Below are 13,371 nucleotides of genomic sequence, written 5' to 3' on the forward strand. Positions count from 1 at the left end.
AGGGATGCTTGGTCTCATGGACAGAATGTGGACAATGGAAGAGCCTGTAATGAGTGTCTGGTTCACACCAACATACAGTATTTCAGTGTCAGTATTCAGGACTGATTCACTTAGATATATGTTTGAGTAAAATAAACATTGTTGTTTTATTCTATAAACTACAGACAACATTTCTCCCAAATTTCAAATAAAAATATAGTCATTTAGAGCATTTATTTACAGAAAATGAGAAATGGCTGAAATAACAAAAAAGATGCAGAGCTTTCAGACCTCAAATAATGCAAAGAAAACAAGTTCATATTCATAAAGTTTTCAGAGTTCAGAAATCAATATTTGGGGGAATAACCCTGGTGGTTTTAATCACAATTTTCAAGCATCCTGGCATGTTCTCCTCCACCAGTCTTACACACTGCTTTTGGATAATTTATGCTGCTTTACTCCTGGTGCAAAAATTTAAGCAGTTCAGTTTGGTGGTTTGATGGCTTGTGGTCATCCATCTTCCTCTTGATTATATTCCAGAGGTTTTCAATTTTTTAAAATCAAAGAAACTCATCATTTTTAAGTGCTCTCTTATTTTGTCCAGAGCTGTGTATATGGTTTAAAACCCATTAATAAGCAGTTACTGTAAAACACACAAAATAGAAAGGCATAAGTGAGCTGTTCTTCCCCAAAAAACGATTCCACATTCATTTATACTGTCCAACTTCTGATCTTTCTAGATCTTTCTAACCTTACTTTGTCTTTCCCATCAGTTAGCCTTAGTATAGAGGACCAGTCAAAAGTTTGGACACAAACAAATCAATGATTTTTTCATGATTTTTAAATGTGAATATGTTTTATATATTTTAGATTCTTTAAAGTAGCAGTTTTGCACATTTGGCTGGTTTTATGAGGTAGAGTCACCTGGAATTCAGGCTTTCAGTTAACAGCTGTGCTGAACTCATCAAGAGTTAATTACTTGAATGTCTTGTCTCTTAATAAAGTGTTTGAGAGCATCAGTTAAAGTAAAGTAGTGAAGAGGTAGAGTTACAGGTATACAGTGAATAGTGAATATTTGGGTAATGTTCTAATCCAGATTATGAGAAGAAACAACTACTTAACTAAGTAAAGAAAAAAAAGTCAATCCCCAAAGACAATCAAAAACGCTGTAATGATAAAACTGGCTCTCATCAGGTTCGCTCCAGGAATAGAAGAGCGAGAGTTCCCTCTGTTGTACAGGATGAGTACTTTAGAGTTACCAGCCTCAGAAACCACAAGTTAACAGCTCCCCAGATAAGAGCATCTAAATGCTTCTTCACAGAGTATTATTTGTTCCTTTACAGAACAGGTTTTCTGCCTAATATTACACCACTAAATATTGGGGATTTCTATTCAAGCATTACATAAAAAGCTTTCATGCCTGATAAGGAACATTACTTAAAATCATGACTGTTACTAATAGAAAATACATATAAAAAATAATAAATCTGCTAATGTCACAATATAGTGAATAAAATCATAAAATTGTCTTTTTTTCTGAACTTCATTTTAAAATCAATCAATATTTTCCTGAATACAAATCAAACAATTGATGTCCTCCAAACCTTTAGTTTTGTTATGTTTGTCTAGTTTTTACGTCTATTTTTAAACCTGCAGAATTTGGGTTGATTCCTGTTACTGATCTGGAATCATTAAGTGTAGTAGTGTAGAGAAAACAGGCAGCTTCTCCAAGTGTCCTTAAATGTTTAGAGTGTAAATAACTTAATTTTTTGTATCACCTAAACCTATATCCAGTATAGGGGATAAGGCATTTTAAGGAGTTTTAAGGTGTGTCCAGGTTTTAACTGCTACTATATGCAGATTACATAATGATCTGCGTAATGTTAATGATAATGGTAAAGGTAATGATAGTGTGTGTGTGTGTGGGGGGGGGGTGTTAGCTACAGCTATAATGTGTGAGGATGACGGTAGGGAGGGTAAACGTGTTTTGGAGCAACAGGAGCTTATGCTTTCTCTGCTGGAGGAATTAGAGAGCTGTCAGTCTGCGGGGGCTCCGAGGCGTGCGGTATCACCGGGACCCTTCCCGGGGGGGACGGAGCACAAATCAAACCGGCAGGATAAAGATAAATCAGTCTGGAGCCCAACAGCTATAAATAACCCCTCAAAAAACACCCCCGCCAGAACACACAGCACTTCACACCAACCACTCAGACTGGCATTACGCCACACAGCCGGCCGGGAGAGCAGTGTGTGTGTGTGTGTATACAGATACATGCATATGTATCTGTGTGAGTGTGTTTGGTTTGTGTGAGGGAGTGTGTTACTGTTAAGCTTCATCAGTTCAGAACTGTCTGCACCGTCAAATCATCTCCTCTCTCATTTGTATGTAAACTACCTCATCACACTGATCTCCCTCTGAGACTGTCACACACCGGTACTCTCTCTCTGTCTCTCTCCCTCTCTCCCTCTCTCTCTCTCTCTCTACCTCTCTCTCTCTCTCTCTGTGTTTCCTCAAAATATGCTTCCACTTTGTTCTTTCTCTCTGTTTCTTTGTACAGTGAGCCGAGCAAACACAGGGAAGTCTGGAGATGCCAGTGAATCAGTAAAGCACGAGGCAGGATTTATACACTTTTTTTAACCAGTAAATTTCTATTATTTTTTATGGCTTTCTCATGTTTTCAAGGCCAATTTTTATGACCATACGATAAAAATCATATAGTAGGCCAAAAATGACTCTGACACACAACATTTAACAATAAAATGTGTGTCAGATCCTGAGCGCTCCATTGTGTAGAGCTAAATTACTGAATTAACTCGTTGACGTTTTGTAGCTGATTTTTTGTAGCTCAAAATAGATTTTCTCCATCGATAAACTGAAACACAAAGATTTGTAGACCAAATTTTCATCACTTTTCCAAATATTTTTGGGTATTTTTATTTTTCCAAAACTTATCCAGGCCTGGAAATTGCTATTTTCAAATTCCATGACTTTTCCAGGTTTTATCATGACCGTACAAAGCCTGATGAGGGTATGCTGCGATACGTCAGCCCTTATTCCCTTCTTGAGGAAATGAGAGTTATTACTTTAGCCTTGCTTTATTATTCATATTATTCAATATAATTTAGGGCTATCACTCTTACTCACATTTAGTAAACTAAGCCTAGAGATACAAGGCCATAAAAACATATATGCCCCTTACAGATTTGTTTTTCTTTTGTTTTTGCTTTATTGCCATACTTACATTTTCCGATTAACAACCACATTTTTTGGGAAAGCTGAGTTAACTTTCACTAGCTACAACCAGGCCTAATTAGTGCCAGACATGTAGAATCAAGTCTGTAAAAGGTTATAAAGTCTTTTCTAAAGCTTTGGGACTAATGGAGAAAACATGGAACACTGGTGAACCATCCCAGGAGTGGCCGGCCAACCGAAATTACCCCAAAAGAGCATGAACTACTCATCCAGGAGGTCACAAATCAGAACTACATTTAAAGAACTGCAGGTCTCACTCACCTCAGTTAAGGTCAGTGTTAATGATTCAATAAGAAGAAAGAGACTGGGTAAAATATTCTGTTGGCTGACGAGACAAAAGTGGAACTTTTTTGAAGGTGTGTGTCCCGTTACATCTGGTGTAAAACGAACACTTTATTTTATAAAAAGAGCATCAAACTGAAAGTAAAACATGGTGGTGGTAGTGTGATGGTCTGGGGCTGTTTTGCTGCTTCAGGACCTGGACAACTTGCTGTAATAGATGGAACCATGAATTTCTAAGCTCAGGCATACTTGGGTTCTGCAGCAGGACAATGATCCGAAGCACACCAGCAAATCCACCTCCGAATGGCTCAAAAAAAAATGAAGGTTTTGTCTGATTTACATTCTGTGGGATGATCTTAAACAGGACATTCATGCCCAAAAACTCTCCAATTTCTATGAATTAAAACAATTTTGCAAAGAAGAGTGGAACCAAATTCCTCCACAGCGCTGTAAAAGACTCATCATACTCAAAAAATATATATACCCAGGGCCAGGTTGGTTTAAATAGATTTTTTTCCCTTTTAATAAATTAAATTATCATTCGTTAATCTGAAAAAAGTTAGTATGATAAAAGAAAAGAAAAGACAAAAGAAACCTGTAGGGGGCAAAACCTTTTCAGAGCACTGTATAACTGCTGTTTAGCCGTTCATTCACTTAGACCAGGGGTGTCCAAACTTTTTTTGTTGGGGGCCAGAAGGAGAAATATATTTGAAGTCACGGCCACAGACTCCGTAATAAAACAAATAATAATTTTCCAGATTACTTCATTTACACACCATTTTACTTGACTTACTATCTTTATCTTTGACAGTTTGACAGTAAGATTTTTCAAATTGATGTTTAATTTCATGATGTCTCTTAATATTAAACTCCTTAATTACGGCAACTTTTAGACTCTTTGGCCCGTTTTTCTGCGCTAGAAATGTGCACTCTCTCCGCTTTTAGACTCTTTGGCCCGTTTTTCTGCTCTAGAAATGCGCACCCTCTCCACTTTTAGACTCTTTGGCCCGTTTTTCTGCGCTAGAAATGTGCACTCTCTCCGCTTTTAGACTCTTTGGCCCGTTTCTGACACCTAGCGTTCAAACTTTGAATCTCACATTATAAAAACCTGCTTAACAGCAGGCCAACTTTCATTCTATTACTAAAATACCCCTGACTTAGACATAAACTGCATAGTAAACATAATAGAGGTGTAACAGTACTGAAAAATTCAGTATAAAAAAAAAGAGTACACACGTTGGTATGTATAATGAAGACCTGAAATATCACATATTTGTTGTGTTATTATTATCTTAGGCACATTAGATTTGCCAATACTCGTGATAAGCTTGATGAAATTAAGATCATTTATTTATGCATTAATTTATGCAGAAATCCATAAAATCCACAAATTCCAAAATATTCACATTATTTTTTTTGCCACTGTAATTACACTCAGTTATTACCCTGCATTTAAAAATCGGAGATCATAATAATCAAAGTACACAGTGCTCTAATTATCCACAATAAAAATAAAAAATAAATAAACTGCATTTACCAAATTATAATGACACGGATAAAGGAGATCAGTACAGTAACACTACAGTAATTCCTTCACTGCCACCCATTCACTTCATTTTTCCCTCTCTTATCCTCTCTCTCTCTCTCTCTCTCTTTCCCTACATCACTAACAGACTGTCTCTCGCCCTGTTCTCCTCTTCTCCTCTCTTAACTCGGCTCCCCGGAGTGGTATTCACGGCCGTGTGTTCGTGGTGATGCTGGTGAACGCGTGGTGAGAGCGCGTTTGAGAGAGTCGTACTTCAAAAGGCCGTTTTTATCCCGCTGTCTCTCTGGGCTCTCCCATCCATCTCTCATATTCCAGCCTTTTGATCTTTTTATAACCAGAGCATCTCGTCCTCACGCTGCGGACGGATCAGTCCGGGTCCAATTCAACACTTTCACTAAGCTAAAACAGGTCTATAAACACTGCTAACATCCTGTTACGTCTCTAAACACAGGCCTAGAAAACAGGGAATGCTTACATATGAAGAGAATTCCCTGAAAAGTAAAAAAAGTGAAAAAAAGAGTTTTTTTGCTGATTTTGATTAGAAAACCTGTCATGTTGCAATGCTCAGACAGACAGACAGACAGACAGACAGACAGACAGACAGACAGACAGACAGACAGACAGACAGACAGACAGACAGATAGATAGATAGATAGATAGATAGATAGATAATTTAGCAATTGCTATCTTAGACCCCACCAACAACCAGGTCGTTGTTGTGGGTATGGTGATCTGGAAATTAGGTGTATTCAGGTACATTTCTGGTGTATTGCTATCTTGGCAACAGAAAACACAGGTGCGCCACTGATTGAATACTATCTAGACAGACCTCAACAGTCAGACGTTCATTGCCATCTTGGCAACATAGACACACCACAAGTGCTCAACGTGTGTACACCCATCTTTTACATCAACAATAAATAGCTGTTCCCCTAAATCAGCTGCTTGTTGGACACGTCCAGGTAGTTGCGCCATTAAAATAGCAATTCGCCAAAGTCATAGCTCACCTGACTCTTAAAGGGAATGAGAAGCAAGAGACACACTGATTGGTTTACTTTATGTTACTCCCCACAAACACACCCATGATTAATTAATTTAGGAGAATTAAAGAGAATTAGTACATGTCTTTTTCACATTACGAGCAACACAAGGTGTACTTTTCCTGTCATTACGATAGCAAAGAAACAATAATATGTCCTAAATCAAGCTGCATAGAGATCACTAAGAAAGGGCCCTGAGTGTAATATTAATATTACATGGATTGTACAACTATAAAAGTATTATTTGTCTGCCAGAAATGTGTTGCAGCTTTCTGATTTAATACACATCTACTGTACATCTGCATTTTTTAGACCTGCACTCGTTTCTTTGTTGTTTTACTATCATCCCTCTTTACTCCATGCTAAATTCCAATCTCCCCATTGTCCAACAGCCAAAAAAACTACTGCATGTACTACTTTATAACAGTTCTGCTTCACATTCATACAGACCTACACTCATCTATTTGTCGTTTTTCATCCCTTGTTCCTCCAATTCACTCCCGTTCATTTTCACACACACCCAAGCCATAGAGCTCTTGTGCCCTGATATCCACCAAAATGCATATACTCCCTCTGAGCAAGTAACTGAGCTTTAATACACAGCTGTACTGACCACACTGTAAACTGCACTGCACTTATCTCTCATTTTTTACATTTTTCATCCCTTCTTCCTCCTATTCACATTTTTATCTGCGCTTAAGCTGATAAAGAGTTTCTGCCATCAAACTTCATGCTCTCATTTGTCTACACTCACCTCCAGTACTCGTCCACTGATGTATCTGTTGCAGGTCTCACACTTTATTCCAAACTGGGCGTGGTAATCTGATTCACAGTACGGTACCCCATCTCTAAAAAACAAGCACAAATATAATAAAAAATATTCATAAATCAAACACAAAAACGGAGGGTTATAAGAAATCACAAGAAAGATGGCCGAAAAAGCGACTGTAGTATTTTCTTTGTAAAAAATGCACTGTTCAATAAATGCATTATTCAATATGTTATGCCCCTTGACTTTATAAAAAAAAAAAAAAAGCAGATACTGGGGCTTCTGCATGATTTAAGGTGGAATGGATCTTTTAACAAGTTTATTAAACTTTAACGCTCCTCTACATTACAACAGTTTGCCAACAACCCCTAAAAAGTACAGCTATAAGCTGCTAATAGAAGTGTTCTTTATATTTATATATATATATATATATATATATACAGAGAGACATGTCATCTGCTGGTGTTGATCCACTGTGTTTTATTATCAAGTCTAAAGTCAGTGCAGTTTTGTTTTCCCACAAAATCTTACAGCACTTCATGCTTCCCTCTGCTACTGACAACTTTTATGGAGATGCGGATTTCATTTTCCAGCAGGACTTGGCACACTGCCCACACTGCCAAAAGTACCAATTGGTACTATATAATATTAAAATTTTCTGAGATACTGTCATAATCATCAACAATAAAATAAATAAATGTTTAAAAAATATCACTCTGTGTTTAATACATCTATATAATATATGAGTTTCACATTTTTAACTGAATTACTGAAATTAAAGGGAATTTTCGATTATATTACCTTTTTCTTCTACTCTACTGCTGGTGTCTGGATGTAGAACTTTATTAGAACAGGTTTGGCTGCATATTATTAAACCCAAACACATTTAAAAAGACATGGTGAATAAAACGACTGAGTGCTCACTTGCTTATGTACTCTCCAGTGAGAACCAGGCCGCAGGTTTGGCATTTAAAGCAGCTGACGTGCCACTGTTTCTCCAACGCCAGGAGAGACTGGCCCTGCTTGATCTCCTCCTTACAGCCTGCACAGTCTACAGAGAGAGAGAGAGAGAGAGAGAGAGAGAGAGAGAGAGAGAGAGAGAGATTAGTTACTACACAAGACTTTTATAGGAACAATCAATAAGTATTAAATGACCTAACCTATTCCTTAAGCCAGCACTAGTCTGGATCACTTTACCTTTCTCAAAACACACTACATTAATAACCTAGCTGTGCCCGCCTGCTATTGTGTTCCATACCTGGCAACCCGAGGTGTGGAAAACTAATGTCCTACACATGCTGGGTCAAGAACAATTTATAGATCATCACACTGGCTGAAGCTTTGCTTTCAATAGAAACCAGAGCTTAAATGTAGTATCTTTGCTTAATATTTTAATCACATCTGCGTCAATACATAAAATATCATAAACATACAGGTAGGCCTGTTCCTACAATTACATTATCAACCTTTCTCAATAATATTTGATAATATTTTATATTTTCTGAATCAGTTTCTCTGATTTTGCTATTTATAGGTTTATGTTTAAGTTAAATGAACATTGCTGTTTTATTCTATAAACTACAGACAACATTTCTCCCAAATTCCAAATAAAAATATTGTCATTTAGAGCATTTATTTGCAGAAAATAAGAAACGTCTGAAATAACAAAAAAGCTTTCAGACCTCAAATAATGCACATAAAACAAGTTCATATTCATAACATTTACAAAGAGAAAGAGTTTAGAAATCAATATTTGGTGGAATAACTCTGGTTTTAATCACAGTTTTCATGCATCTTGGCATCATGTTCTCCTCCACCAGTCTTACACACTGCTTTTGGATAACTTTGGAAGCCTTTACTCCTGGTGCAAAAACTCAAGCAGTTGTACGATAGGGTTCTCAGTGTGTAGAATTAGTTTGATTGCAGAAGGTAAAGAAAAAAAATATATTTCATAAACTATGGTCAATTATTTTTTGTTGTATTTAAAAGGATATAATTGCTTTGTTGCTCTATTGTATTATCATTACATCAGATGCATTTAAATGGCTTAAAATGGAAATAATCTTGTTTATCGCAATCATTTCAGGGTTGATATATATAGTCCACAAAAAAACATACATACAGTAAGTCTATTTTACATCTGTCTAGAAATAATTGTAGAGTTTATCAGTGTTTTATTCAGGAAGGTTGTTCTAAATCCACAGCTTTGCGTTCATTTGTCAAACTCAAAGATGTTTAATGGAATGGAGACGAGTCAAGCTGTGAATTACAGCATTAATCATCAAAACTGACTGATGTAATATCCTGCAGTACGTAGCTACACCCCCCCCCCCCAACCCCCCACCCCCCCACACACACACACGCTTGCTCGCAGTGTAAGGAGCTAATCTAGGCTGGCGTTTGATGCATGGCTGCGGCGTGCTGTGTTGTACTGAAAGGTCAGTGGATGGTTTGTTAGTATTTATGGACGGTGTGAAGCTAAGTTTAGCCACTCGGCACACTGACCTGCTCACTCCCCATCCCCTCACTGCCCTCAGCCACCGACACACTAAAACACTACATTACATTAATGCAGTGTACCAGTGTTTCTCAACATAATCTCTACTGACCTGACATATCTTTAGATTATCATAGTGCTGGACAATATGGCCAAACTTCATTTTGTGATATATTCCTTAATTTCAGTCAATACGATATAATTTCGATATCGATATAAATACTTTGAAGGTCTCAGAAAAACTGTTAAGAATCCCTGCAATGGAAATCTGTACCTATTACTGTCTTTTATTTAAGTCTTTGAAACCTCCTCTTACAAAAACTAAATCAATGCTATTATATGTTTATGTTTGACATCCCTGTCAAACATAAACATTTAACCTATATACATAATACCAATATAAATAACTTTAAATTGAAACAGAGGCAAAGCTTCTTACGTTACATTAATAAACAAAAAAAAAACAGGATAAATAATACAAAAAGCGTTATACATATACATAAAAGGAATATGATATCCCTGTCAAATAAACAAACCTATAGGCTTCATCAATTATAAATAACTTAGTTACAACATAAGCTACAAAAATGCTTCAGCCAGAATAAGGAGGTGGTGGAACAGATTAGATATATTACCACTGCTAAAAAATGGCAGTAAAAAAAGCCTGTCCGTGACAGATTCTGTAAATAATACATATCGAAATACCACAAAAAATAATTTTACTGTTATTGACACATTTCTTATCGCGATAAATACAGATATCGAATTATTCCCCAGGCCTAGATTATCATGGACATTTACTGTACACTATATTTCCAGAAGCATTCACTCATCTGTCTTTGCGCACATATGAACTTCCCATTCTTAATCCATAAGGTTTAATATAATATCAGCCCATCCTTTACTGCTATAACAGCTTCTGAAACTCTTCTGGGAGGGCTTTCCACCAGGTTTAGGAGTGTGTTTATGGGAACAACATTTTGACCATTCTTCCAGAAGAGCATTGGTGAGATCAGACACTGATGTTGGATGAGATGATCTGGCTCACAGTGTCCACTCTAAATTATCCCAAAGTTGTTCTATCAGGTTGAGGTCAGAACTCTGTGCAGGCCAGTCAAGTTCTTCCACACCGAACTCACTCATTCACGTCTTTATAGACCTTGCTTTGTGAAATAACATCGTCCAAAAATGAGTTCCTTTTACTGGAACGAAGGGGCTAAAAGGAATGTAACTACTGACCAAGTAATTCAAATCCAAATCCAATTACTCCTTTAATAAGTACCTTACTTACTTTATGGATTACTTGATTTTAAAAGTTAGATTTTAAGTTACTTTATTAGTTACTGACAACAACAAGATTGTTGTTTTATCTCCATTACTGCAAACCTAAATTAATATGTATATTTGCCATTACCCTTTACCATATATTTAACACTACAATTTAAATATTAAGTAGGCCATATAGGTTGGAAGAAAAAATATTAAATAGTTTTGATATAATATCATTTTATATCATATAAATAATGCATAATGTCAGTAGTACTTTTATTTAGAATTTCTCCTAACAGTAAGCTTCCTGTTATTTACAGATGTAATTGTAGCTCATATCAATACAGTTTAAAGAAGCAAAAAATATATATTTTTACGAAGGAAATTGACAAAAAATAATAATGCACTGTAACTTGATTAAGTAACTATAATCGGATTAATGGATTGAAATTAGAAATGCATTAGATTATTCCATACTGAAAAAAATTTATTACTGACATCACTGCTCCTGCCAAACAACCCCACACATAATCCCCCCTCTACCAAACTTTACACTTGAACATGAATGATTTACATGGGCGAATAATACTTTTGGCACTAAAGTGAGTGCTCATGTGTTTCTCCTTACTCTTTGACTCCTGTATATTAGAAGGTGTATTGAATATGCTGGATTGACGAATTCCATTAAATAAGTTATATTTCTTATAAATAAGAATAATATGTGCACTTTCTCTAAACGCCCCTTAACATAAGGCTGGAACTTCACAACACAATACTTATAACATAATACTTACATAATACTTTAATATAACATTATAATAATGCCTGATACCACCACTGATAATTCATCAATCATCATCATGTTTTTTTTTTATTTCATTCTAATCATTTTCTGAAGGTTTATATTGTTTGGATCATATTGATCCAGAGAATAAAGGGTGTAAGTAAATTTAAGGAAAGTAGGTAGGCTAAAAAAGTTTTAGATGCCATAGAGATGTGTGTTTTTCAGTGTGTGTGTGTGTGTGTGTGTGTGTGTGTGTGTGTGTGTGTGTAGTATATTTATAAAACCTGATGGACTGTCCCGCTGTGCTACATAAACCAAGCTAAATAATTCAGTTTAAACTCCACAGGAACTATAAACGTCACTTCAATGATAAAACACAGCCCTGAGACAGACTTACGACTCGGCCCGTGAATCTTGATCGGCTCATTGGTCGAGACGAGCTTGTGAGAGCAATGCTGACACACACACTCCTTCCCGCTGAACGTCACTCTGTCTCCAATCGGAAACGGCTTTCTAGGAACAGAAGAAAGAGAGAAACAATAATCCGTTATTAGATTTACAGTATATTTAAAAGTGTAACCCCTTAAAATGCATTGATCTGTATACAGGCTACAGGTGTAGGTGACACAAACAATTTTGGTAACACTTCCTATGAACTCTGTATTCAAGATGCATTGCGAAAGCATTCATAATGCACTATATGACATGCATAATTCCTTATAATGACTGTAATAAGCCTGTATAATTACTCATTATTATAGTATCTACAGCGACATTCATAACACATTACAAACTACAAGTATTAGGGTTTATAAAGAAAGGGCTTACAATGCATTATAATATCTGTTCATAAGATCATTGTACAATGTAGTGTTATAATGCACTATATAGACATTACAATTAAAAAAGCATATGAAAACTCACTTCACTTAAAGTCAGTAATGACTGTATATAAGGCTTCATAATGTGTTACGTACTTTTAAAAAAGCTTAATTTGAGAAATCAAAGCTGCATATTATAATGCACTGTACCAACATATACCAAATCTGTGTTATAGTGCATTACAAAACTATATTGTACAATGTTTTTATGAACAGATATAAGTCCTTCCTTTATAAACTCTTATACTTGTGTTATATACAATGTGTTGATGTAACCCAGCTGTTTTCTAGACATTTAATGTAAGGTTGCCCCTTAATTAAGCGCTGCCCCTTTAAGAAAACCGCAGCAGTTTTCACACACACTCTACACACTTTTTGTCAGTTCTGTCTGCTTTACGGCAGCTCCCATAGGAATGCATAGGCAGGAGAGCACGAGGCTCAGACGATTAGGCGCGAAGGGAGAGAGAGGTCTGATAGCTGCAGCTAGCTCCAGCTGCCGTCATATTATTAACTCGTGTTTACTGATTCTCCTGCTAGGTGAGCATTGTCCGCTTATAGGGCATCCTAGTGCATAATTATGAAGAGCTTTATATGTTTTATTTGTTTCATAAAAATAGCACTAAATGTGTTTAAAAGTTCTGCTGAAGTTCAGTTCAGTTTAAGCTTGAAACTCTAGTGTATCTGCTCTGTATTAGTGGGTTACATGGTCTCTACATGCTTTAAGCATGCAACTCAAATGTTTTGAGTAAAATATTAAGTGTATTTTAATTACTAAAAATGCCTTTTATATGCTTTAAATATAAGCATTTAGTTCCAGAAGTTTTGGTTAACACATTAAGTGTTTTATTAACTTTAAATGCTCTGTTTATGCTTTTAATAGAAGCGTATAATTCAAGTGTTTTGAGTGAATGTTAAATGTATTTAAATGACTTTATATCGCTCTTTATATGCTTTAAATATAAGCATTTAGTTAAAGTGTTTTAAGTGAAATACTAGAGGTATTTTCTAAAAGTTCTAAAAGTGTATGTTTGTTTAATATGCTTATTGTAAAACAGTATTTGGGTATTTTCA

The 13,371-nt window shown here is 36.0% G+C and overlaps 1 protein-coding gene across 5 annotated transcripts in view; it reads right to left on the reverse strand.

Moving 5' to 3' along the window:
• The window catches only part of ablim3 (actin binding LIM protein family, member 3), a 163,254-nt gene that overhangs the window by 63,055 nt on the left and 86,828 nt on the right, over positions 1-13,371 (reverse strand). For all 5 annotated transcript variants that reach the window (XM_049483889.1, XM_049483888.1, XM_049483886.1 and 2 more), the window contains exons 4-6: positions 11,817-11,932; positions 7,794-7,920; positions 6,855-6,948 (exon numbers count right to left, since the gene is read on the reverse strand). In XM_049483889.1, coding sequence (XP_049339846.1) covers positions 6,855-6,948; positions 7,794-7,920; positions 11,817-11,932 — 337 coding nt within the window. The remainder of the gene's footprint in view (positions 1-6,854; positions 6,949-7,793; positions 7,921-11,816; positions 11,933-13,371) is intronic.

The sequence above is a fragment of the Astyanax mexicanus genome, chromosome 10 (assembly GCF_023375975.1).
Source record: "Astyanax mexicanus isolate ESR-SI-001 chromosome 10, AstMex3_surface, whole genome shotgun sequence".
Classification (NCBI taxonomy): Eukaryota; Metazoa; Chordata; class Actinopteri; order Characiformes; family Acestrorhamphidae; genus Astyanax; species Astyanax mexicanus.